Genomic DNA, 25,427 nt, shown 5'->3' with positions numbered 1-25,427 from the left:
ATAAAGTTGCTTCTCTCTTCTCCGAAAGTTTTTTAGTTTTCCCATAGGCGACATCCATCTTTTCCCTAGTCATACTTGCTTTTACATTCTTGCATTTATTCTGTAACCTATCCTACTGGAAATGTGCACTTTCTGTCAATCTCATTTGTTAGACCTCTATATTCTCTTTCAACTGTTTCACATTTATATTTTCTCCTTTCGTGAATTGTATTCATTATCTCCTTTGTTATCCAGAGATTTCTACTTGTCCTTGTCATTTTGCCTAGTTGATCCTCTGGTGCCTTTACTATTTCATTTCTCAAGCGTATTCATTTTTCTTATGTTGTGTTCCTTATCTCTGTTTGAGTCAATCTTTACCTAATGCTCCCTCTGAAACTCTTTCCTTCTGTTTCTTTCTGTCTACCCAGGTTCCATCTCCTTAATTTCCCATCTTTCTGCAGTTTCCTCACTTTTAATTTGGAGTTCATAACCAATTAATTATGGCCACAGTCCACATCTGTCCCTGGGAAAGTTTTGCAGTTTAAAGGATAATACAGAAATCTTTATCTTTCCTTTATATAATCTACCTGAACACTCCCATTGTCTCTTGCCCTCGTACATACAACATTCTTTCGATATTCTTAAACCGAGTGTCAGCAATGATTAAATTGTGCTCCGTGCAACATTTTATCAAGTGGCTTACCCTTTTCTTCCTTTCATCCAGTCCATGTTTTGCTGCTACAATGTCATCTCCTTCTTTTCCCAAATTCCATTCTCCTGTCACAACTGAATTTTCGTCTGCCTCAGCTATCTGAATAATTTATTTTGTCATAAGTTTTTTTCAGTCTCTTCATCATTTGTGCAGTTGGTAGGCATATTAACTTGTCTACATCTACACCTACATGTACATCCATACTCCGCAAGCCACCTGACGGTGTGTGGCGGAGGGTACCCTGGGAACCTCTATCGGTTCTCCCTTCTATTCCAGTCTCGTATTGTTCGTGGAAAGAAGGATTGTCGGTTTGCTTCTGTGTGGGCTCTAATCTCTCTGATTTTATCCTCATGGTCTCTTCGCGAGATATACGCAGGAGGGAGCAATATACTGCTTGACTCTTCGGTGAAGGTATGTTCTCGAAACTTTAACAAAAGCCAGTACCGATCTACTGAGCGTCTCTCCTGCAGAGTCTTCCACTGGAGTTTATCTATCATCTCCGTAACGCTTTCGCGATTACTTTATGATCCTGTAACGAAGCGCGCTGCTCTCCGTTGGATCTTCTCTATCTCTTCTATCAACCCTATCTGGTACGGATCCCACACTGCTGAGCAGTATTCAAGCAGTGGGCGAACAAGCGTACTGTAACCTACTTCCTTTGTTTTCGGATTGCATTTCCTTAGGATTCTTCCAATGAATCTCAGTCTGGCATCTGCTTTACCGACGATCAACTTTATATGATCATTCCATTTTAAATCACTCCTAATGCTTACTCTCAGATAATTTATGGAATTAACTGCTTCCAGTTGCTGACCTGCTATATTGTAGCTAAATGATAAAGGATCTTTCTTTCTATGTATTCGCAGCACATTACACTTGTTTACATTGAGATTCCATTGCCATTCTCTGCACCATGCGTCAATTCGCTGCAGATCCTCCTGCATTTCAATACAATTTTCCATTGTTACAACCTCTCGATACACCACAGCATCATCTGCAAAAACCCTCAGTGAATTTCACATGTCATCCACAAGGTCATTTATGTATATTGTGAATAGCAACGGTCCTATGACACTCCCCTGCGGCACACCTGAAATCACTCTTACTTCTAAAGACTTCTCTCCATTGAGAATGACATGCTGCGTTCTGTTGTCTAGGAACTCTTCAATCCAATCACACAATTGGTATGATAGTCCATATGCTCTTACTTCGTTCATTAAACGACTGTGGGGAACTGTATCGAACGCCTTGCGGAAGTCAAGAAACGCGGCATCTACCTGTGAACCCGTATCTATGGTCCTCTGAGTCTCGTGGACGAATAGCGCGAGCTGGGTTTCACACGACCGTCTTTTTCGAAACCCATGCTGATTCCTACAGAGTAGATTTCTAGTCTCCAGAAAAGTCATTATACTCGAACATAATACGTGTTCCAAAATTCTACAACTGATCGACGTTAGAGATATAGGTCTATAGTTCTGCACATCTGTTCGACGTCCCTTCTTGAAAACGGGGATGACCTGTGCCCCTTTCCAATCCTTTGGAACGCTATGCTCTTTTAGAGACCTACGGTACACCGCTGCTAGAAGGGGGGCAAGTTCCTTCGCGCACTCTGTGTAAAATCGCACTGGTATCCCATCAGGTCCAGCGACCTTTCCTCTTTTGAGCGATTTTAATTGTTTCTCTATTCCTCTGTCGTCTATTTCGATATCTACCATTTTGTCATCTGTGCGACAATCTAGAGAAGGAACTACAGTGCAGTCTTCCTCTGTGAAACAGCTTTGGAAAAAGACATTTAGTATTTCGGCCTTTAGTCTGTCATGCTCTGTTTCAGTACCATTTTGGTCACAGAGTGGATATTTTGTTTTGATCCACCTACCGCTTTGACATAAGACCAAAATTTTCTTAGGATTTTCTGCCAAGTTAGTACTTAGAACATTACTTTCGAATTCATTGAACGCCTCTCGCATAGCCCTCCTCACACTACATTTCGCTTCGCGTAATTTTTGTTTGTCTACAAGGCTTTGGCTATGTTTATGTTTACTGTGAAGTTCCCTTTGCTTCCGCAGCAGTTTCCTAACTCGGTTGTTGTACCACGGTGGCTCTTTTCCATCTCTTAACGATCTTGTTTGGCACATACTCATCTAACGCATATTGTACGATGGTTTTGAACTTTGTCCACTGATCCTCAACACTATCTGTACTTGAGACAAAACTTTTGTGTTGAGCCGTCAGGTACTCTGCAATCTGCTTTTTGTCACTTTTTCTAAACAGAAAAATCTTCCTACCTTTTTTAATATTTCTATTTACGACTGAAATCATCGATGCAGTAACCGCTTTATGATCGTTTCAAATAGTTCGGGTCTGTTTGTCACCAGAAGGTCTAATATGTTATCGCCACGAGTCAGGTCTCTGTTTAACGGCTCAAGGTAGTTTTCAGATAAAGCACTTAAAAAAATTTCACTGGATTCTTTGTCCCTGCCACCCGTTATGAACGTTTGAGTCTTCCAGTCTATATCCGGCAAATTAAAATCTCCACACAGAACTATAACATGGTGGGGAAATCTACTCGAAATATTTTCCAAATTATCCTTCAGGTGCTCAGCCACAACAGCTGCTGAGGCAGGGGGCCTATAGAGACATCCAATTACCATGTTTCAGCCTGCTTTAACCGTAACCTTCACCCAAATTATTTCACATTTCGGATCTCCGTCAATTTCCTTCGATACTATTGCACTTCTTATCGCTATAAACACGGCTCCCCCTTCACTGTCCAGCCTGTCTCTGCGGTATACATTCCAATCTGAGTTCAGGATTTCATTACTGTTTACGTCTGGTTTCAGCCAACTTTCTGTCCCTAGTACTATATGGGCGTTGTGACCGTTTATAAGTCGTTTTCAATGTTTCTCTCTGTAAAACAACATAGCGCTGTAGTGGTGGATCCTGTCATCGGCATACAGTTTGGTCACTATAATGACTGTTCATAGCAGCTTACCCAAGTTCCTATTTACTCATCCATTATTAGATCCACTCCTGCATTACTCCTGTTTCATTTTGTTTTTATAACACTGACCAGAGGCCCTGTTCTTTCTGCCACCACACTTCACTAATTCTCACTGCATCTAACTTCAAAATGTCCATTTCCGTTTTTAAATTCCCTAACCTACCTATTCCACTGAAATATCTAATATTCCACACTCCAACTCATAGAATGCTAGTTAAGTTTCTTCTGTTGACAACATCCTCCTGAGTGGTTCCCGCCTGGAGATCCACACGTGGATCTATTTTTCTTCCGACGTATTTTACCTGTATGTGAGTCGACGTAAACTTACTCCTGTCGGTTGCACTGGGCTGAGCGCAGCTGTTCCACGTGCCTGCCTCAGCCGATAACACGACACGTGACTCGATATTGTACACGTTTCTGTGTCAACGCCCCATTGTTGTAACAACTCTGTAGATAGCCACTGTTTTCACCTCAGCCGTTAGCTCTTTTTGGCTGAAAGCTGGCAACAACGCTGTTAGCTGCCAGGGAACTTCTTATGCCGTTCGACGATAAGAGGTTTCCGTCGCCATTAAGCCATACAATGGCATGCCCTGGGGAAAGATAACAACCGTGGTTTCCCTTACTTTCAAGATTCTTAAGCCAAGTGTTAGCAGTAATTAACATGCGCTCTGTGCAAGATTTTACCAAGTGGTTTCACGTTCCATTTCTTTCATCAACTGCGACGTTGTCTAATGTAATCAGGCCAAATCAGCCAATCTGCAACTACTGAAAAGGCCGCTGCTCCTCTCCAGAAACCATATGTAAGTCTGACTTCTCCACAGATATGCCTTCGTTGTGGTTGCATCACGGAACGGCTGTCTTTATTGATTAAGGCCATCCCATCTCGCCAAGGTCCGTGGTTCATAGGGGGGGGGGGGGGGGGGCAGGATATTACTAAGTGTCTATCCGTTTGGAAATGTTTCTTAGAATTTAGTGATCATATAAAAACTTACCTATAAGACACCAGTATGCGAAATTGTTGTGTTTCGCAGATGGATGATTTCCACTTGATTGTAGAAGCGAGAGTTTTGTGAAGCTACATAAATGAACAGAACAGTGGGATTTAAGATAATCAACTACAGGCCGATCCACACACTACAATTTCTCTGCGCAGATATCTGTGCAAATATCACTGCATAATTACATATCTCGAGTGACCCCACGACGCTGTTGCCGTCTATTGCCGACCCGCTGTTGCGTTACTCTTGGGGGGCGAAAAGAAAAATAATTGTTATTATTTTTTTTAAATGTCGAAAAAGTTAATACTTTGGTGGGCCAATTGGCAACAGAATCAGGGATTGATTACACTATTATAATAACATACGTTGAGCATTAAACACCTGAATAAGAGCAGCATATTGATATATTTGAGATCGTTCGGAAGAAACATTATCAATTCTATGCATTTTTATAGTCGCGATGTAGTCATATCCGGAACAAAACTAAGGGACAAGAAGATTTATAGGCTTTAAAAGAAATGCAACACTACACAATTAAAAAAGAGTTGATTCAGAAATAATAGGAAAACGATAATGTTCCTTCTGCCTCATGCTGCGTTCGGCCCATCAGCGTGATCGTAATTTCTGGTGATGAACTAACACAAAATAATTTTCATTCAAGTAAATAAGAAGATGGAAATCATAAAGGTCAATTTAGTAAAATAAGGACACTTATCTTTAACACACGTTTTTCAAAGCTACGTACCTTTTCATTATTAAATTACAATAGATGACCATTGAGGTTAAATACTTTATACCTAACAGTCAAAATGTCCTCTTGATGCTGTCTGTTCGTAATCAATTACAAGAAACTACATGTTTTCTGATTGGAAAAATAACAATTAGCATATTCACTCAATATTTTTCACATTATAAAATACCGTTGCGGAACGCAGCAAGTCCGCGTCTGCCTTTCATGGAATACAAACAGTAAGAGGTGAGGTGACCAATGCCTGATTTGTCTTGAAACAACAGAATTCTTTTTTACATCATTAATCGATACATGTACATAGAGATTTACAGGCACCGCGCAAGAACGGCAAAGATAAAGAATAATAGATTCTGTCGCTCGCTGCTATGCGATGGTTCATTTCTTTTACTTTACAACTGTTCGATAACTTTAGGCCATCAGGCGTTTACTATTGAGCGTATATTAATGTTTGTGAGGCGAAAATTACTAATATTACACCGCCATGTGTCAGTCACACGAGAGAACTTTCAGCGTCAAGCGGCAACGCTCTCGCAAATTCTATTTTATACTAGCAAACAATTTAGCACACAGATTCAAGGCATTGGTGCAGTATCCAGGTAAGTGACGTTTACATAATTTAGAGTAAAACACAAAAAACTCACCAGAAATTGGAAAACTTTATTGACCAGCCCTGTCTTTTTCCAACCATTATGAGGCCAGCAACACACTGTAACAACTTATTACATAACCAAACAAAGATTGATTATGATGTTTATTGAATTAAAGTAGATTCATCTTGCTCTTGCTCCATACAGCTTTGTATTTTGAATGTGATGAAAAAAAGAAAGAGAATACCCTAATAAGATTCATACGTATGGAATGTTAGTAAGAAGTTCGTTGTGCTTCTCCTTCACATGAACTATATGTAGCAGTTCTCCACAGACCACCTCATTATAAAATTCCATGTCTGAGGTTGGCATATACTTGCTGGAAAGCTTCATGACATCTTTATATTTCTCAGACTTAACTGGCAGAGTCACCCTTGTAAAGTTTTTCCTCAGGAAAAATCTGTGTGATTTAAACTTTCTCAATGACGAAATAAAGATAGTCAAGCTCTGACAGTGGTTCACTACAGCAAACGACATGCTTATGTGCAGTGGCGTACTCAAAGAACACGTGATTTGAAAACAGTGAATTTCTCATTACAAACACTGTTGATGTTAGACCGAAAGAATTTTTTTTTCTGGAATAAGAAGTTGATAAATAGATATTCCGTAACATCAACCACTTTCTTAGATGTATTTTACAGGTTCAGAGTCTGACTACAATGATTAACCAAGCCCTGGACATGTCTGGTTCTCTCCCGAATACTCAACGTCCACAACTCCATAACCTATATTATTCTGAATTGGTCCCAAGGATAGGTCTCATTCTTGCACCACACGACAGAGCTATTTTCGAACGGTGCAATGGTAATAAAACCTCATTTTCGGCCAAAAGTGGACGTACCGGTATCTGGTTATTGCAAAAACGGCTACTGTTCATACTGGAGGAAGTTTCTTCAGCAGTGAGTGTTCACAACTGCAAACGCATTTTCAGAGACTCAAAGAACCGCCTAAATGATGCAGTTGTCGCACACAACTTTATTTCGAAAGTTATATAGCGATCCTGAAGACTGGAGATGGGTTGGGCTGGGTTGATTTTGGGGGGAGGAGACCAAACTGCGGGATCATCGGTCTCATAGGATTAGGAAAGGATGGAGGAAGGAGGTCGGCCGTGCCTTTTTAAAGGAACCATCCCGGCATTTGCTTGAGGCGATTTAGGGAAATCACGGAAAACCTAAATTAGGATGGCTGGACGCGGGATTGAACCGTCGACCTCCCGAATCGAGATACAAACACACAATTATTTACTTGAGTTCGTAAACTATTCGCTCGATATGACGAAAAAATTGTATGAGGAAAACTAACTCACCTCAAGAGAGAGTGACAGTGGTGTCACGATTTCTAGGGGCAGGAAGAAATTGTAAAGATTTGGAGTTTTCGATTGAATTGTCCAAGGAAGCATTGAGAGAAATTACACCGAACACTTGCAAAGCTGTATACGCTGTTCTGACGAAGTATTTCGTGAGGGGAAGTAAATCAAATTGAATAGTTAACGGTAAACAGTCTGCATCGAATTTATTTTCTTACTACCGATTATCTGTCTGCCGGTGGTCAGCTAGTCTCGTATTCTCTAGCAAAGAATAATAAGCAACTGCCTTCTTATTCCGATCGCGGTATTTCATATTCTTTAATTTTTCGTACAAACATTTGTGAGACCTATACATTTCAATTAATCATGCAGTGAGCTCTATAGGACACTGATGCACATCGCCCGTTTTAGAATTCGGTGTGCACGTAAAGGCCAGAAACACCAAACTGAGCAAATAGATGATTCAGTCATCCTTCGTGAATCAGTTTAGGAACGGTCTCTTGTTCACAGGCAGATTTGTCTGCGTGGATGCGATCTGCATTCACAGAAGAGAGGGACTTTGCTCAGACGCAAGACTCTAGTTTCAAGGTTTGTGTCCGTCTAATATTCGTTTAGCTTTGTGGTATACAACTCTATGACGAGTGTGCGCAGACGTGATGTGCCTAGACAAATCATAGCGTGTGAAAAAGCCTTCGCCTTCGAGTGTACGTTCATGCGCAAAAGTTTTAGGATGAAGCTGTCCACAGCTGACAAGGTCATCCTTCTCACTGTTCCGATGTTGGCAGCACTGAAGGCGGTAGGTTGGTGGGGGAAGACGTTTAAGTTTTAACTGCTTTGAAGCGTTGGTGCAGTGCCACTATCGAAGTAGCAATTGCATTTGCCGGGAGGATGGATAAATACATAGGACGCGTTGCTGTGGTCACTGGCGCTAGTTCGGGAATAGGAGCAGCCATAACACAGACGCTGCTTCGGCATGGCCTGACTGTTATAGGACTCGCTAGGAGGGTGGACAGGGTCAAGGTAAGCCACTTGCGTTTAGAGTAGGCAGTTTACTCTCGTCCTGTTTTTCTGCGCTTTTTCGGCTGTTAGACCTCTCTCACTGTGTGAGTGTCTGCGTGTGTGTGTGTAACTACGACACAATATTCGTTTGCGGTACTTCTATTATTAATTCGAGATAACGTCAAAATTTTTACGTTCATTAAGTAATAGCATAGGAAAATTCGATGGCACTGTTTCCGTACTTTGCAAATTCATAACGAGAATATGCTTCAATCGGATGTTTTGTGGTCTTCTCAGATTCTTTCATCATTCGTCCATGCAATGCCACCATGACGGAGATCCTAAGGGATGTGGATCAAGAACAATGAAACGCTAGCCAATACAAATATCTGTTCGATTCCTTTTTCAAAAAGAAAGCTTGAGAATTGTACGAGTAGCTTGATGCTTGATGGAATTTAGATTATGCGTGCTTGTGCAAGCGTTAAATCGTGTGCATGATTGAGCGTGTGCACCAACAGCAGGGAGGTTTGTGCAAGCATGTGTCCGTACATGGACTTAATTTATGTACATTCTGTAGAAAGGTTGTACTGTACCTTAGGACAAATCGAAGAATGCAGCATCACATGGATGGAAAGAGAAGGAAAAACAATTTCTGTGTGGTCTCTCTTGCGAATAGTTAATAAGGGAATAATATTTTGATTTCTTTATCCACTCTTTACTACATGTATCACTAACCTCTTTTGTTTTCGTAACGCAAGCAAACCGGCTGCCACAGCCAGTGCATCGGCGTGTGAGCCGACAATTTCTGGTAAACCGTCTGAGTCTCGTACAGGCAGTTGTGAGTGGGGTGGAGGGGCGAGGAATTTGTGAATGCATGCGGAAGGCCAATGTGAATGCATGCGCAAGCTACCGTAAAGTGTTTCAGCCACAGCCACCATCAGAGTCTGTAAGATTAAGAATATAACAAATGAGAAGTAGTATTTCTACAAGTATTGCGGTAATACTTATGTAGGATAAACCGAAAGTATTCTCGATATTCTATCGGTATATGTAAGTCAGTTCTCATAATTAAGAAATTAAAATAACGACGAGATGGACAATTATGTTCACTAGTTACAATGACTGCGGACTCTTATAATGGTTTTGTCATTTATAGACAAAATAATTCTCTGTGACAGATCCAGCCACTGCAGACGACTTCTGCGAAGTACACTACCAACACATTACGACTAGTGCTACTCACACTGCTAACTATTTATGGAATACCGAAGAAAGAGATTTTGTCAGATTGCAAACACTTTGCTACAACAGTGATCCCCACCTCACTCCATGCAATTTTTTTCCCATCAACTGTGCCAGGTGGCAAAGTCTTAAGACACAGGATTCTCATTCGAGAGAGCTGTTCAAATCAGTGTTCGGTCATTCAGTTTTAGGTTTTCCGCTGTTTTTCAAAATCGGTTAAGATGAATGCTGGCACGGTTCCCTTAAAAGGACAAGACCAACTTCCTATCATTTCCCTCCCCAAGCGTTTGTGCTCCGTCTCTCATGATCTCGTCGTCGACAGGATGTTACACCCTTATCTCCTTTCCTTCAGTGTAACTATACTGGGTGAAAGAAAGCCCTGTTAGCTGTGTTGTCAGCTGTCTCTATATTGGAAAAGTTAAAACCTAGCTAACATAGATATTATTCTTAACCAAAATTTACAGCCCTGACTCCAGATATTTCGATAAATGTATGATGTGCTCAGTGGGGTTCAAATGGCTCTGAGCACTATGGGACTTAACTTCTGAGGTCATCAGTCCCCTAGAACGTAGAACTACTTAAACCTAACGAACCTAAGGACATCACACACATCCATGCCCGAGGCAGGATTCGAACCTGCGACTGTAGCGGTCGCTCAGTGGGGTATCAAATACCTCTTTGGAGGGAGGGGGGGAAATCAAGCAAACCCATTTACTGATTTCGTCTTTCAGCAAAACCGTTCAGAATACATGCATACCGATAGTTAGGGAATGTGTGATAGGTACCCAGCACTATGTTATTTTACAGAGAGAAACATTGAAAACCATTTCGTTGCTTTAATTTTTAAAAAGACATCACTTATCTTTGAGGACACTGGTCTTACTTTGTTTTGAGGTCATTTACGAAAAGGAGTTCATATTTATTGTAGACTGCAATAGCAATTGGTCAAAGAGAAACCCTTGGTTATTAGTACTGTTTTACAAACACCGTGCTTCACATGTTAATGAAAAAAAGAAAAACATAATTTGTTTGAAAAAGAAGAAGGCATTTATTTTGTTTTTATTTAGACTGAAAAATTTTAAATACAATTTCCAAATGTAGTTATCCTTTCGACAGTTTGAGATGCAAGTTCTTTCATGACATCCATAAGATTAATTTTTTCAGCTCTGTCTTCACGAACATGGAGAAGGAGTAGATGGGTGAGTCTCGACTGAGTCATTGTTGATCTGAGGCAAGGCGCTGAATGACCTCTCAGAGTATGTTGACGATATTGGAACTGTAAAAATCAGAATGATGAGGCGAATAACTTCCTCAAAGAGTTCTTTAACCCTACCAGGTTCAGCAATAAGTTTTCTTCCAATAGAGGATACACTACGTGGTTGTATATCAGTCATAATGGTTCACAGCATTTCGAGCTGTGCATAAGCCTGTCCAGGTTAAAGTCTGTTGTATGTACTCCAAGCAATTCTTCCAAACGTCGTGTAGATGGAGTATATGTTTGGGAGGACATAATAAGTATCTCTTCAAGACGGGATAGTCGCTTCAGATCCTCTTGGTTGAACCTTCGATCAGTCTCATTCAGAAGGAGATCAAGAATTTCAAACAAATCTTTCCTAAATTTTCGTCCTTAAGACAATTCTTTGGGTACAGATGGTGTTTCTGTATGTTGCAATTTCTCTGGTATTTTTCTTGGCTGTGAGATATTTGGGTGTTTCATATTTAGGTTTTTAGAATAATCTTTGGATTTCGCTAACAGCATATCAAATGCTTCCGTAGTCCTAAGATTTGGAAGAACTACTCTTAGAACCTCTACAGAATGTTTCACTCCAGTTGCATTAATATTTGGATTCTCTAGGGATCTGGCCAGTTCCTTACGCAGTCCAAACACTTCTGTTGCTACTGTTGTATAAAAAATAGTTCCAAACTTTTCGAGTCGCTTCACAGAGCTCCGCAGAGCTGACCTTCTTTCGTCTCTAACTGAGCTCGGTACATTCAACATTTCTGTCACCCTTTTCTGGACCGCTGATAGTTTTCTCAGAAACGTATCAAAGATTTTACTTTTACAGCCCATCGGTTAGGACACATTGGAATCATTTTGGGTGTGGATTCGTCTCATGGTAGTACACCATCTGCATACATGTTTCTCCTTTTTGCAGATTCTAGAATTATATTTGAGACGTCATTCACAGTTACCAGTACATCGCACAATGGATCAGTTTCTTGAAACTTCCTTTAGTGCCAGATCCAAACAATTACTGCTACAGTAGATGTAACAACTCTTTGGCTGGTCTTGAAGAAGGATTTCAACACCTTTTTACCGCCCAGACATATCAGCTGTACCATCGAAATAGTGGGTGGCTAGAAACTCAATTTCTAGTGTCAGTCTTCGAAGCATGTCTTCAATGGTAGTTGCCAGCGTTTGCGCCTGTGAGTCCGACGGATTATATAAACCCAGAAAAAGTTCTTTTTTTTTCGAGCGTCTCAGGGTCAACACAACGCACACAGAGTGGACTGCTCCTGGCCAGCCATGTCCGTTGTTGAATCTACCGTAATTCCGTGAAATGGGGAATCTTTTATTTGCCTCACAATTTCTCGCTGGATCATGTGAGCCATTTCCAATACTTCGTTTCGTATCGCTGGCGCCAACCAAGTGTCACGATATTTCTGCCATATCTTTAGTTCTGGCACATCATTCTTCCTCTCATCGAGAAGTGTCATGAGGTTTCCAGAAACCGTTTCATGACCTCTCAGTGCGTTTCCTGTTCGACCCAGGAACCTAGTGAACTGATAATTACTAGTAATGCGGTTCTAGCTTTCTCCTGATCGGTCAGCAGATGTCACGTGACTCGGGCAACGACAGGTGCGCTATTTTCACGTTGGTGAATAATTGCAAGAGACTCTCGACGAAAGAGACTCTTCTCGTGTATCTTGAGCTTTTCTGTGGTTTTTTCCAGTTACAGGAACCGTTTTTTTTTAAGAAAATCCGTCCCTTTCTGTGGTGTTCTATTGTTTATTAAGCGGATGAACCGAATGAAGTTATAGCAGAAAACACTGCCACTCTTTTCTTCGTAATGTAGCCACGGATAAGCCACAAACCATTCCGATTTACAAGATCTTCCATTCCTTCGTGGAAAATTATGCTTCTCTGCTAGATGAAATTTTCCTTCAAAAACAGGTGTATTTGAAGTAGAAGCCATTGTATTTTCATGTGAGAATGGGGTGTTGCATGCTTTGACAGTTCTATGCCACAACTGTTATGTCCATCGCCTCTAACTGAAATCGGTAAGGATAAAAACGTGAAACGTGACGTATCTCCCACGTATCACACTAACATAAAAATAGCTTTCAACAAGCAAAGTACTGTATGTTAATGGTGAGCACATAGTATAACAGCAGAAGCATAGGAAGAGACACTCATAGCCGGCCATAGAATATTTAGCAGTATCAGTATTGTAAATATTTTAGATTAGTATTACTGCCATCAGATTGAGAGTGGCCACTGTCATGGGTAACGCTAATATAAACTATCTGAGATTTTTTAGTGCTACTACCGCCTCCAGAAAAATCCTTCATGTATTTTTGTGACATTGTGCAGTATGACACCTAAAATAACAAAATAGTAATAATCGTATACAGGGTGATGCAAAAAGGTACGGCCAAACTTTCAGGAAACATTCCTCACACACAAAGAAAGGAAATATGTTATGTGGACAAGTGTCCGGAAACGCTTACTTTCCATGTTAGAGCTCATTTTATTACTTCTCTTCAAATCACATTAATCATGGAATGGAAACACACAGCAACAGAACGTACCAGCGTGACTTCAAACACTTTGTTACAGGAAATGTTCAAAATGTCCTCCGTTAGCGAGGATACATGCATCCACCCTCCGTCGCATGGAATCCCTGATGCGCTGATGCAGCCCTGGAGAATGGCGTATTGTATCACAGCCGTCCACAATACGAGCACGTAGAGTCTCTACATTTGGTACCGGGGTTGCGTAGACAAGAGCTTTGAAATGCCCCCATAAATGAAAGTCAAGAGGGTTGAGGTCAGGAGAGCGTGGAAGCCATGGAATTGGTCCGCCTCTACCAATCCATCGGTCACCGAATCTGTTGTTGAGAAGCGTACGAACACTTCGACTGAAATGTGCAGGAGCTCCATCGTGCATGAACTACATGTTGTGTCGTACTTGTAAAGGCACATGTTCTAGCAGCACAGGTAGAGTATCCCGTATGAAATCATGAAAACGTGCTCCATTGAGCGTAGGTGGAAGAACATGTGGCCCAATCAAGACATCACCAACAATGCCTGCCCAAACGTTCACAGAAAATCTGTGTTGATGACGTGATTGCGCAATTGTGTGCGGATTCTCGTCGGCCCACACATGTTGATCGTGACAATTTACAATTTGATCACGTTGAATGAAGCCTCATCCGTAAAGAGAACATTTGCGTTGAAATGAGGATTGACACATTGTTGGATGAACCATTCGCAGAAGTGTACCCGTGGAGGCCAATCAGCTGCTGAAAGTGCCTGCACACGCTGTACATGGTACGGAAACAACTGGTTCTCCCGTAGCACTCTCCATACAGTGACGTGGTCAATGTTTCCTTGTACAGCAGCAACTTCTCTGACGCTGACATTAGGGTTATCGTCAACTGCACGAAGAATTACCTCGTCCATTGCAGGTGTCCTCGTCGTTCTAGGTCTTCCCCAGTCGCGAGTCATAGGCTGGAATGTTCCGTGCTCCCTAAGACGCCGATCAATTGCTTCGAACGTCTTCCTGTCGGGACACCTTCGTTCTGGAAATCTGTCTCGATACAAACGTACCGCGCCACGGCTATTGCCCCGTGCTAAATGGTTCAAATGGCTCTGAGCGCTATGGGACTCAACTTCTGAGGTCATGAGTCCCCTAGAACTTAGAACTAGTTAAACCTAACTAACCTAAGGACATCACAAACATCCATGCCCGAGGCAGGATTCGAACCTGCGACCGTAGCGGTCTTGCGGTTCCAGACTGCAGCGCCTTTAACCGCACGGCCACTTCGGCCGGCGCCCCGTGCTAATCCATACATCAAATGGGCATCTGCCAACTCCGCATTTGTAAACATTGCACTGCCTGCAAAACCACGTTCGTGATGAACACTAACCTGTTGATGCTACGTACTGATGTGCTTGATGTAGAGCAATGAGTCGCATGTCAACGCAAGCACCGAAGTCAACATTACCATCCTTCAATTTGGCCAACTGGCGGTGAATCGAGGAAGTACAGTACATACTGACGAAACTAAAATGAGCTCTAACATGGAAATTGAGCGTTTCAGGACACATGTCCACATAACATCTTTTCTTTATTTGTGTGTGAGGAATGTTTCCTGAAAGTTTGGCTGTACCTTTTTGTAACATCCTGTATAAATATCAGTCATAACCCATGGATCGATGTACACATAAAAAGGGAACGAGAAGTTAGATACTGAAATTTAAAAAATGAAATGACGCTGTAACTCACTAATTGTATGTGTCTCAACTAAAAGGAATCACTGTAAACATTACTGAACATCTATTTAGTGAATTACAAAAGAGTGTGCAAATCAGAAAAATTTAGATTTGTGGTAAAGTCTTATGGGACCAAACTGCTAAGGTCATCGGTCCCTAAGCTTACACACTACTTAATCTAACTTAAACCCCCGGTAGCTGAGTGGTGCCAGCACGGTAACTCGGCGTGTTCGCTCAGAGGGTTATCTGCCTGTAATAAAAAACTGTAATAAAAAACTGAGTCAACGGCTCAACACTGAACGTGAACGGATGTCATGGGACATCCGCACCGAACAAATGCAACTAACAATATCGAAAAAATTGAGAAAAAAAGTGGTCAGCGCGACAGAATGTTAATCCTAAGGGCCTGGGTTCGATTCCCGGCTGGGCCGGAGATTTTCTCCGCTCAGGGACTGGTTGTTGTGTTGTTCTGATCATCATAATTTCATCCCTATCGACGCGCTAGTCGCCGAAGTTCAAATGGTTCAAATGGCTCTGAGTACTATGGGACTTAACATCCGTGGTCATCAGTCCCCTAGAACTTAGAACTACTTAAACCTAACTAACCTAAGGACATCACACACATCAATGCCCGAGGCAGGATTCGAACCTGCGACCGAGTCGCCGAAGTGGCGCCAAATCGAAACACACCCGGCGAACGGTCTGCCCGGCGGGAGGCCCTAGTCACACGACTTGTTAAATCAGTGTAAGTAAATTGAACAATTGCTGAAAATCTTGTTTCGGTATCTGGAATTATGTGTACTGACTTGTCACGCTGCACTCTGCATGGTATGCAGAAACTTACCAAGTGCGGCATATCACCAACTCATACAAACCTGAAAGATGCAGCTTTTCTACCACGACAGAAAATTAATTCGGTACGTTAGCCTCAGTTAATACGCTGCAATACATGATTTAAAGTGCACAAAACGTGAAATAGCCGGTAGGTTCATTCTTCACTGCAAATTCTTCAACTTACGTTCAATGAGTTATGTTACTTCATTTATAAACATCGTAAGAACTATGACTAATAACGAAAAGGTAGCCACTTTACTGCCACACACGAATGTTCGGCAGTCATACGTCAATTTTTTTATGAAATCACGCGAGAAACGTTGCATAGCGAAAAGAAAAACCCCACGCAAATCCAAAAACAGTGTTTTCTTAATTTCTGGGTGCAAACAGTAAAAGATTTTCCGAACAAACTGATTTCAGAAAAGGATTAGCTTTGCCTCATTTATATAAAACATTGATCCGTGTGACTGAAAATTCGGACGAGAAAGAGTTTTCCACAAACAGTCCGCAACAGTAATACCGCGTCTATGAGCTAGAGATAACGATTTGCGATAATGAGTCTGGATAATAAATCGGTGCTTATTAGACTTCAGGATAAAATTATCTGTAATGGCATAATAATCTGAGGGCTGTTTTTAGCATGGAAGACATCTTCTAAGCAATACCTCCATGACTGATTGAGTGCATTGCTTAACAACAACCGCAGGGGCTTCTATGAGAAATGTGGCCCCTAATCAAAGAAGCGTGTGTCAAGTCATAAATGTATTATGTATTGCTATGATACGTAAGTGGGGGATATTTGTAACTAGTGAAATTAACTAAAATTTTGGTACTGAAATGTGAACGTAGGGGTGCGTGTCGATGAACTGTGACCTTCATAAGAACTTGCTATATGGCAATGTTACGGAACATAAGTCTCACTTTTCTGATCCTGCAACAGCAGTGGACTTTCTGTTGCCATGGAGTAAAAGGATGATCTGAGTCCACTGTCATGATGCCTAATTTCAGGCCATGCTGCAATAGGTTATGGAGAGATTTTCTTGCCATACTGCATCCAGCTCAAATGCATGCATCCAAATACTAGTTTTCTTGCCATGTACAAGAATTACTCAATCTTAGTTCTCGATATGATGTTATACGTACTCAGTTTGCGCCTTTCTGTACGAGTTTAACTTGTATTGTTACATACTGATTATCGACATCTTTGTTGATTGAACCTCTACTTGCATTGTTGTAGTGGTAGCGAATGCTTATTCGCCTTGAATCCTTGGGGCTGACCTGTTTGCCACTGATATGGATAGTGAAGTGAGTTTTGAGTTTTCCGGTGTAGATCCAGGCACTGTTTTCTTGCTTTTGCATTGAGATTTGGTGCCCCCCATTAACTCAAAAACATTTCCACTGTATCGAAAATAACTAACATCTTCTTGCAAATACTTTCAGGTATGCCGTAGCTCACCCCTCCCCTTCCCATAAAAGTCTTACTGAGAACTGTGGGAATATAATTACATTTACCGTTTGGGCATTGTTGGCTGATGTTGCTGTTTTCGTTAGGACTGCACATGGCTTCTGCTGCGTGACCGCCAGACTAAATTGATCAAAAAACGTTTTGGACCACCTGCACATCTGCAAACGTAAGTGGACTTAGATTCAAGGGGAACCGAACAGTAAGTAATGAGGATGGTGGCAATACATGTTTTGAACAGTATATACGAGGTACGAAAGTAATGAGACTGATTTTCATTGCAAGATGTGGCAACCCTGCAGGCTTGCGTAGGCACAATATCTTTGACCTTGGTCTATAAGCTGCTTCTAGTCTAGGTGGCACATTGATGCTACTGCTCAGTCATGAGTTGTGCTGTAATAAGTTAACACGTGTTTATGTCTCTCCTCACGGAAATGGCTCCGCATAATATTTCCTAACGCCAGCATGGTTTATTCGCTGGCTCTGCCTGTTGATCAAATAAAACTCCAAGTGAATTTGGGGATGAGGAGGGGGTGTGTGTGGGGGGGGGGGGGCAGAAACCGTATCTCGTCCTCACCCCTCCCCAGAGTCTGAATTGGGCGGCAGCGACCATCCCTCCGGTTGATACGCTATTGTATGTGCCATTTTATTAGGTTTTTTGAATAACTACGGCTTTGAAATTTTCTACATGTCTGCTGGCAACCTGTCAGGATTTGTGAATATTCCAAAATCTAGAGATGAGCACACAGTTTGTAAGTAGGTTATTTTTGCTTGTAGTGTTGTGGCTGTGAATTACAGATGATTTATTCATGTTTATTGTTAACAACAAATGCAACGTGGAATAAATTTACTGGCGTGTAGTACAGCAAAGTAAAGGTCTTCGAGGAATCATATCTAATGCGATTGATTGTCAACTTTTATATAATATGATCATGTAAAATTCGTTTATGACATTATCTGCATTTCCATACACGAATTTTGTGTAGGTCAGTAGGCTACTCGAAGAATGTATGCGAAGTCTGCTATGAACACTCCTCTCAGCAGTTTGATTTGATAATATAAACACAAGCAGAATAAACAAGTATGTTTTATGTGGATAGGGCTGTGTGTGTGTGTGTGTTTTCCCAATCAGGAATATCTGGCGTTCATTTATTATGTCAGCTCTAAGCTACCAGATAGCAGCTCATTTGAGAATCTGACTTCAGTAATCATTCTCACTTATCCTATTTTATAATTTTCAGAAATCCTAATAATCTATTATGTACTGGCAGAAATGCCCAAGCCTCTAGTACCTAATTCAATAAACTTTTTTGTGCCTGAGCAATTAGGTTAGGTTAGATTGCAGCTCTCTCACAGGCCTGGGCTTGAACCATGGTCTCACCAGGGGATTCGCGTCGAAAAACTGAAATTGAGCGCCTCGGCCTCATCAGTAGCTTTTGTTTGCAAAAATTAATCTAGTTTTTGAAGTCCGTGTACATAACAGGACATGTTGTTGTCAGGGCACCCATTGATGTGGCGTGCCAAGTGATTCAACAAGTGGCGTGGCAGGTTCATGGCAGTGGTCTGGCATTCATCTGACTTGATGTGAGCAAAAGTGATCCAGCAGGTGTAATGTGGCACCATGTCTTCTTCAGACGATGAAGGTGTTGCGGTTTTAGTCAGCTTAATGTCAGTCAACAAAGCTCAGGGTTGGATGATTCAGTCAGTAGAGCATTACCCTCGAGAAGTAATGTTCCAGGGTCCACTTCCGGTCTGGCACACAGTTTTAATGTCAAGATTGCACACTTCTCTGAAGTGTGACTGATTGTTTTTTCCATGAGCATTAATCTGGTAAGCATGCGGGAGAGCTTCTGTGAAGTTAGGAACGAAGAGGAGTGTTGGCAGAAGTAAAGCTGGCAAGACGGGTTGAGGTTTGTGCACGGATTATTTTACGCACCTTATGTTCCCCTATGGTATAGTGCGCGCAAAATGCCGTGGCCTCTGCTTTCGTTAGTACCTAAAAAGAATTCCGCCGAAAATGCAGTGATTTATTTTCGCCTGTCCTATTAACCATTTGTAACTTTGAGAGAAGTGTCGTGAGTGGCGAATTTTGAGTAAGACCTACACATTTGTCTGGTTGCAATGTCAAAATTTGCTTGTTCTGCCAAAACACAGCGGAGTTTATGTTGTCTCACCTCACTAACATGTTGTGATTAGATTAGATTAGTTTTTCGTCTCATAGATCCGTGCTGAGGAGATCCTCATGGATGTGGAACATGTATTTTTTTTTTAGCAGAAATAAAAATACTAATAGTAGAGTATATACAATACATCTTTTTTTTTCTTTAAGCTGAAATAACAATACTAGTAGTATGAGTATATACAATACATCATTTGTTTCTGTTAAAAAATTCGTCAATGGAGTAGAAGGAGTTGGCCACTAGTAAGTCCTTCAGGCTCCTTTTAAACTGATCTTTATTTGTAACTAAATTTTTTATGTTTGCTGGCAAATTATTGAAGATGAGTGTTCCTGAGTAGTGGACCCCTGTTTGAACTAAAGTAAGTGCTTTTAAGTCCTTGTGCAGATCATTTTTGTTCCTGGTATTGTATGTATGAACTGAGCTGTTTGTTGGAAAAAGAGATATATTATTTAGGACAAATTTCATTAAGGAGTAAATATACTGAGAGGCAGTAGTTAGTATACCCAGTTCTTTGAAGAGGTTTCTACAGGACGTCTGTGAATTTAGTCCACAAATAATACGTATTACACGCTTTTGGACTCTGAAAACTTTTGTTTGACTTGAAGAGTTACCCCAAAATATTGTACCATATGACATTATAGAATGAAAGTAGGCAAAGTATGCAAGCTTTTTCATTTTTATGTCGCCTGTGTCTGCTAACATTCGAATTGAAAATACAGATTTTTAAGGCGTTTCTGTAATTCTGTGGTGTGCTCCTCCCAACTGAATTCATTATCAAGTTGTAATCCCAGGAATTTAAGACTGTCAACCTCTTCTATCTGCTCTTCTTCATACTTTATGCGTATGATGGGTGAAAACCTCTTACAGGTTCTGAATTGCATACAGTGAGTCTTTTCGAAATTTAATGTCAGTGAATTGGTTTTAAACCATTTATTAATATCCATGAAAATATCATTAGCAGATCTTTCTAGAACTATACTCAACATACTATTTATTGCAATACTTGTGTCATCTGCAAACAAAACGAACGCTGCTTCTGGCAGTGTAACTGATGAGAGATCATTAATGTACACAAGAAAAAGCAACGACCCTAAGATGGATCCTTGTGGGACACCACATGTAATTTCTTCCCATTATGATGGTGACTGATGACTTAATTCACTAGTCCCTTGCACTGACACATTTTGTTTCCTGTTAGCGAGGTATGAATTGAACCATTTTGCAGCACTGCCCGTGACACCATAGAATTCTAATTTATTTAAGAGGATGTTGTGGATGACACAATCAAATGCCTTTGACAAATCACAGAAAATACCTGCTGCTTGTAATTTGTTATTTAATGAATTAAGTACATTTTCACTGTAGGTGTAAATAGCCTTCTCGATATCAGAACCCTTCAGAAATCCAAACTGAGTTCTTGATAATATGTTATTTGTGGTCAGATGGTTGAGAAGCTGTCTGTACATTACTTTTTCTAAAATTTTTGAGGATGCTGGCAAAAGCGAAATCGGTCTGTCTAGACACAATTGCGAGAAAATTCTGAAACAGTGCTTTACTAAGTTTATTACATGAGGAACTGAGAGAAAGTAAAGTCAGTAGCTTATGAAAAAGTACATCCTCAATACAAAAAACGTATAATGTATTCACGTATGTTGTTCCAAAACCCATAGCATTTCTCGTTTCACCAGCTATCGATTGCCCTCAAAAATTAAATTCTTTCACCGAAAAAGTCTGTAGCTACTGGGATAATGGAGCTTTACATAATAACGATATGGTAAAATACTCTCCTATTTGCGTGCTATCATTTGCCAAAATATCATTTCGATATCTGAAACCTGTTATGAAATATGAGGAATGTTGCGAATATTTCAGTCTGGCTTTATCGCTGGCGCGGTGCGATCGCAAATGAGTGTGCTACATCAGATCAGTTTTCTCGAGCTTGGTGACATACAGATACCTCTACCCATGTCTAAAGAAAAATTCCATAAGGTTCCTAAATTTCATACACAACAGTATATCATGTAATATGAACCAAACGCAAAATCATAGCGACCTCTATTTTTCATTGCACACTTTTCCGAATTCAGCGATGTGCCTTACCTCCACGCAAATATCTCACTGATATTGACCATTAACAAAATGATAGTCGCATCATCATGAACTTGACATATACAGCTATAGGTAAAGCAAAAATGAAATTCTTTTACTGAATAGTTTCTGTGAAATCGTTTGAGAAAGATTGCAAGGTGCGCGCTGCACATCTCGATTCTTCCATCGCTGACCGGCCGAAAGTTGGAAAACTCTCGGCCTCCCCTTCCCGAACAAACGAATGAACTCGCCCTGCGCACTGGACGAAAACTGGTCACTGCACATCGGTCCCGGTATCCTGCATGCGCTATACCTTAGGTGAGGCTGAGGCTGACATGGTCAGTAGAGCATTGTACTGAATATGCAATTGTGTCCCTGTGGAGAACTTGTGCCCTGCACAATAGATCATCAAGTGAGGTGGAACAGTGGTTAGCACACAGGACTCGCATTCGTGAGGACAATGGTTCAAACCCGTGTCCAGCCTTCCTGACTCAGGTTTTCCGTGATTTCCCGAAATCATTTCAGGCAGACACCGACGTGGTTCCTTTGAAAATAAACGGCAGATTTCAGTCCCCATCCTTCCCAAATCCGAGCTTGTGCTCCATCTCTGATGACCTCAATGTCGATGGGACATTGCATTAATCTCCTTCTCCTCCTCCTCCTCCTCCTCCTTCTCATCCTTCACCACCTCCAAAATAGACTGTTAGGTGATAGTGTTATTGCCATGTAATTTTTAGATGTATTTGGCAAAGATTGCGATACTGAAATTTTGCTTTGAGCAGTAATGTTGCCATCCATCGCCACTCTTAATTTTTAAATGAAGATTGTGGTGTAACACCAAACTGTAGCTGAACCTTAGGTTTAGATGTGGTTGCAACATCATGACATGGTTAGTGAGAGCGTGATGCCAACAAAATAATGTGTCATGACAGTTTTTAATTTCATTGTACATTTCGTAACTACTGTTTTCCTACTATCATCTCCACATAACTAGTCTTGATGAGTCATTCAGTACCGACCAGCTGCTGCGGCTTTGTCTGCCAGTGGTGTGACTCAGATGCGGTATGGACGTGCCTGGGGTCAGCACACCAATCTCTCTGATATTGTCAGTTTTTTACACCTCCGAGCTGCTAGTCTCAAGTAGCTCCTCAGTTTCCGTGGTAAGGTGGAGATCACACTGTTCCAGCCCTCCCACCACTGCTTTGCTTGGTCATGTTGTGAGATGTACATGGGAGGAAGTAACATTTTGTCAGATTTCACATGGAACATATACTCTAGAAATTCAAGCATTAAACCTCTCTGTGGTACACATTGCCTCACTTGCAGTATCTGCCACTGGACTGTGTTGAGCATCTTAGAAACATGTTGGTCTTACTTGGATCTTCTTTCTGAGTCTCGTATTAATCCTACTTTATAAGAATTCCAGACCCATGAACAATGCTCAAGAACTGGACAAACGAGTCTTTTGTAAGCCACTTCTTTCATGGATGAATTAAATGGCCTTAAGAGTGAATATTACCATGGTACCTGCTTTTCCTGCTATTCATTTTATGTGGCCATTCTGACTTAGGTCACTCTGGGGTGGTTGGGGTTGTTTTGGGGGAGGAGACCAGACAGTGAGGTAATCGGTCTCACCGGATTAGGAAATGGAGTCGGCCGTGCCTTTTCGAAGGAACCGTCCCAGCATTTGCCTGGAGCGATTTAGGGAAATCATGGAAAACCTAAATCAGGATGGCTGGACACGGGATTGAACCGTTGTCCTCCCGAATGCGAGTCCAGTGTGCTAGCCACTGCGCCACCTTGCGCGGTATGCCACTCTGGATGATTACTCTTAGGTACTGTATGTTTATGATAATTGCCAATAGTTTCATAGAAAAATAATGGATCTCTTCACCTATTTATGTGCAGTATGTTACATTTATGTCAAAGGGCCATCTACCAGTATCCTGCATGAATTGTTGATACTCTGCAGGTCTTCTTACACCTCACTATTGTCTTCTGGTGTTGCAACCTTCCTGCAGATAACAGAATCCATGAGTAGTCTCATGAGGCCTTCAATGTTATCCACTGCCTCATTAATATGAATTTAATCTGTTGAACTTGTTCCATTAAGACTGATGAATTGAGTTCTTTGTGCCAGGAAGTCCCAAATCCAGTCGAAAAAATCTGTTCCAGTAACCTCTTATTTTGTTCACTAAACAGCATTACAGAAATGTATCACTATGCTATAAACGGGATCAGATGCATTCACTTTGTGAAAGGTTTGGAATTTAGCACAGAACATTTGTGCAAATTCTGGTGGTTAGGAACTGAACTCAATCTCTCCTTTTGTTGCCAGCCAAATACTAGTGATCAAAATTTCTTCCTACTAGCATTCAAATCACATACATAAAAATGTAGCTCTCCATATGGAGAGCTGCATCAAACCAGTCTCTGGACTGAAGACCACAACAACATAAAAATGTAGTGCCACTGCACAGAGATGCATTTGTGATTTCAGCTTTGGAGGTAGGCCCAAACACCAGTAAAATAACAATAATAATAATAATAATAATAATAATAATAATACAGTTTATTTTAGTGTTCTCAAATCCTATGGAGTGCTGTTGGCATTATCAGAAGCAGCCATGAAGGTCTTGTCAGCTCCACATACTATAACAGTTGTCTTAACTTTCAGAATTTATGGGGTAGTTTTTCCTTAAGCGACAGTTTAATTTGATGGGGAGAAATAAACACAGAGGTAAGTAACTTAAGTGGTTGGTTGATGTATACAGCATGCCATAGTCTCCATCACTATAATAATCTCTCTTAGGCTCCACAGTGATAATTAAGTTCTCAAATAACATATCTGTGGCAAGGTACTAATTACTGGAGAACAGAAATTAACACAAAACCCATGTTTGAAGCTATTTTTGTGCAGTAATGCCCTACACCCTGTAAGGCAATATTGACTATTCTGTCAATAATTAAAGCAAAAGTAGTGAAGTATACAATGAACAAGGTAAAGAATAAATACACACATAAAAAAAAAAAGTTTTTGCATCACCTTGGTTCCGAGAGTTTCAGAACCTGTACAGAAAATTGGAATATAAACATCATTTAACCCTTTTTATTGCTCATGAAAAGCGAAAATTGCATGTTGCCCCATCATACAGCGAGACCTTCAGAGGTGGTGATCCTGATTGCTGTACACAATGGTACCTCTAATACCCAGCAGCACGTCCTCTGTTGGTCCAGATTGTCCTACTCCTCAATGGCGATTCAGCATAGATCCCTCAGAGTGGTTGGTGGGTTAAGTCATCCATAAACAGCCCTTTCCAATCTATACCAGGCATGTTCGATAGGGTTCATGTTTGGAGAACATGCAGGTCACTCTAGTGAAGCGATGTCATTATTGTGAAGTATATCATTCACAAGATGTGCTAGATGGGGGCGTGAATTGTCATCCATGAAGACGAATGCCTCACCAATATGCTGCTGTTATGGTTGCACTATCGGTCTGAAGATGGCATTCATGTATCGTACAGCCATTACGGCGCATTCCATGAACACCAGCGGTGTACGTTGGCGCCACATAATGCCACTCCAAAACAGCAGAGAACTTCCACCTTGCTGCACTCACTGGACAGCGTGTCTAAGGCTTTCAGCCTGACCGGGTTGCTTCCAAACACGTCTCTGACGATTGCCTGGTTGAAGCCATATGTGACACTCATCGGTGAAGAAAACGTG

General features: G+C 41.2%; 1 protein-coding gene across 1 annotated transcript in view; it reads left to right on the top strand.

The window, feature by feature from the left end:
* The first annotated feature begins 8,246 nt into the window (after window positions 1–8,246).
* Window positions 8,247–25,427, top strand: part of LOC124777474 (farnesol dehydrogenase-like) — a 56,928-nt gene continuing 39,747 nt past the window's right edge. Inside the window, exon 1 of the mRNA XM_047252901.1 lies at window positions 8,247–8,414. Within this exon, the coding sequence (XP_047108857.1) occupies window positions 8,283–8,414 (132 nt within the window). The 5' untranslated portion in view covers window positions 8,247–8,282. The remainder of the gene's footprint in view (window positions 8,415–25,427) is intronic.

The sequence above is a fragment of the Schistocerca piceifrons genome, chromosome 2 (assembly GCF_021461385.2).
Source record: "Schistocerca piceifrons isolate TAMUIC-IGC-003096 chromosome 2, iqSchPice1.1, whole genome shotgun sequence".
In the NCBI taxonomy this organism is placed as follows: Eukaryota; Metazoa; Arthropoda; class Insecta; order Orthoptera; family Acrididae; genus Schistocerca; species Schistocerca piceifrons.
The sequence above is the reverse complement of the archived record's forward strand: the minus strand, read 5'-3'. Positions and strand labels throughout refer to the sequence as shown.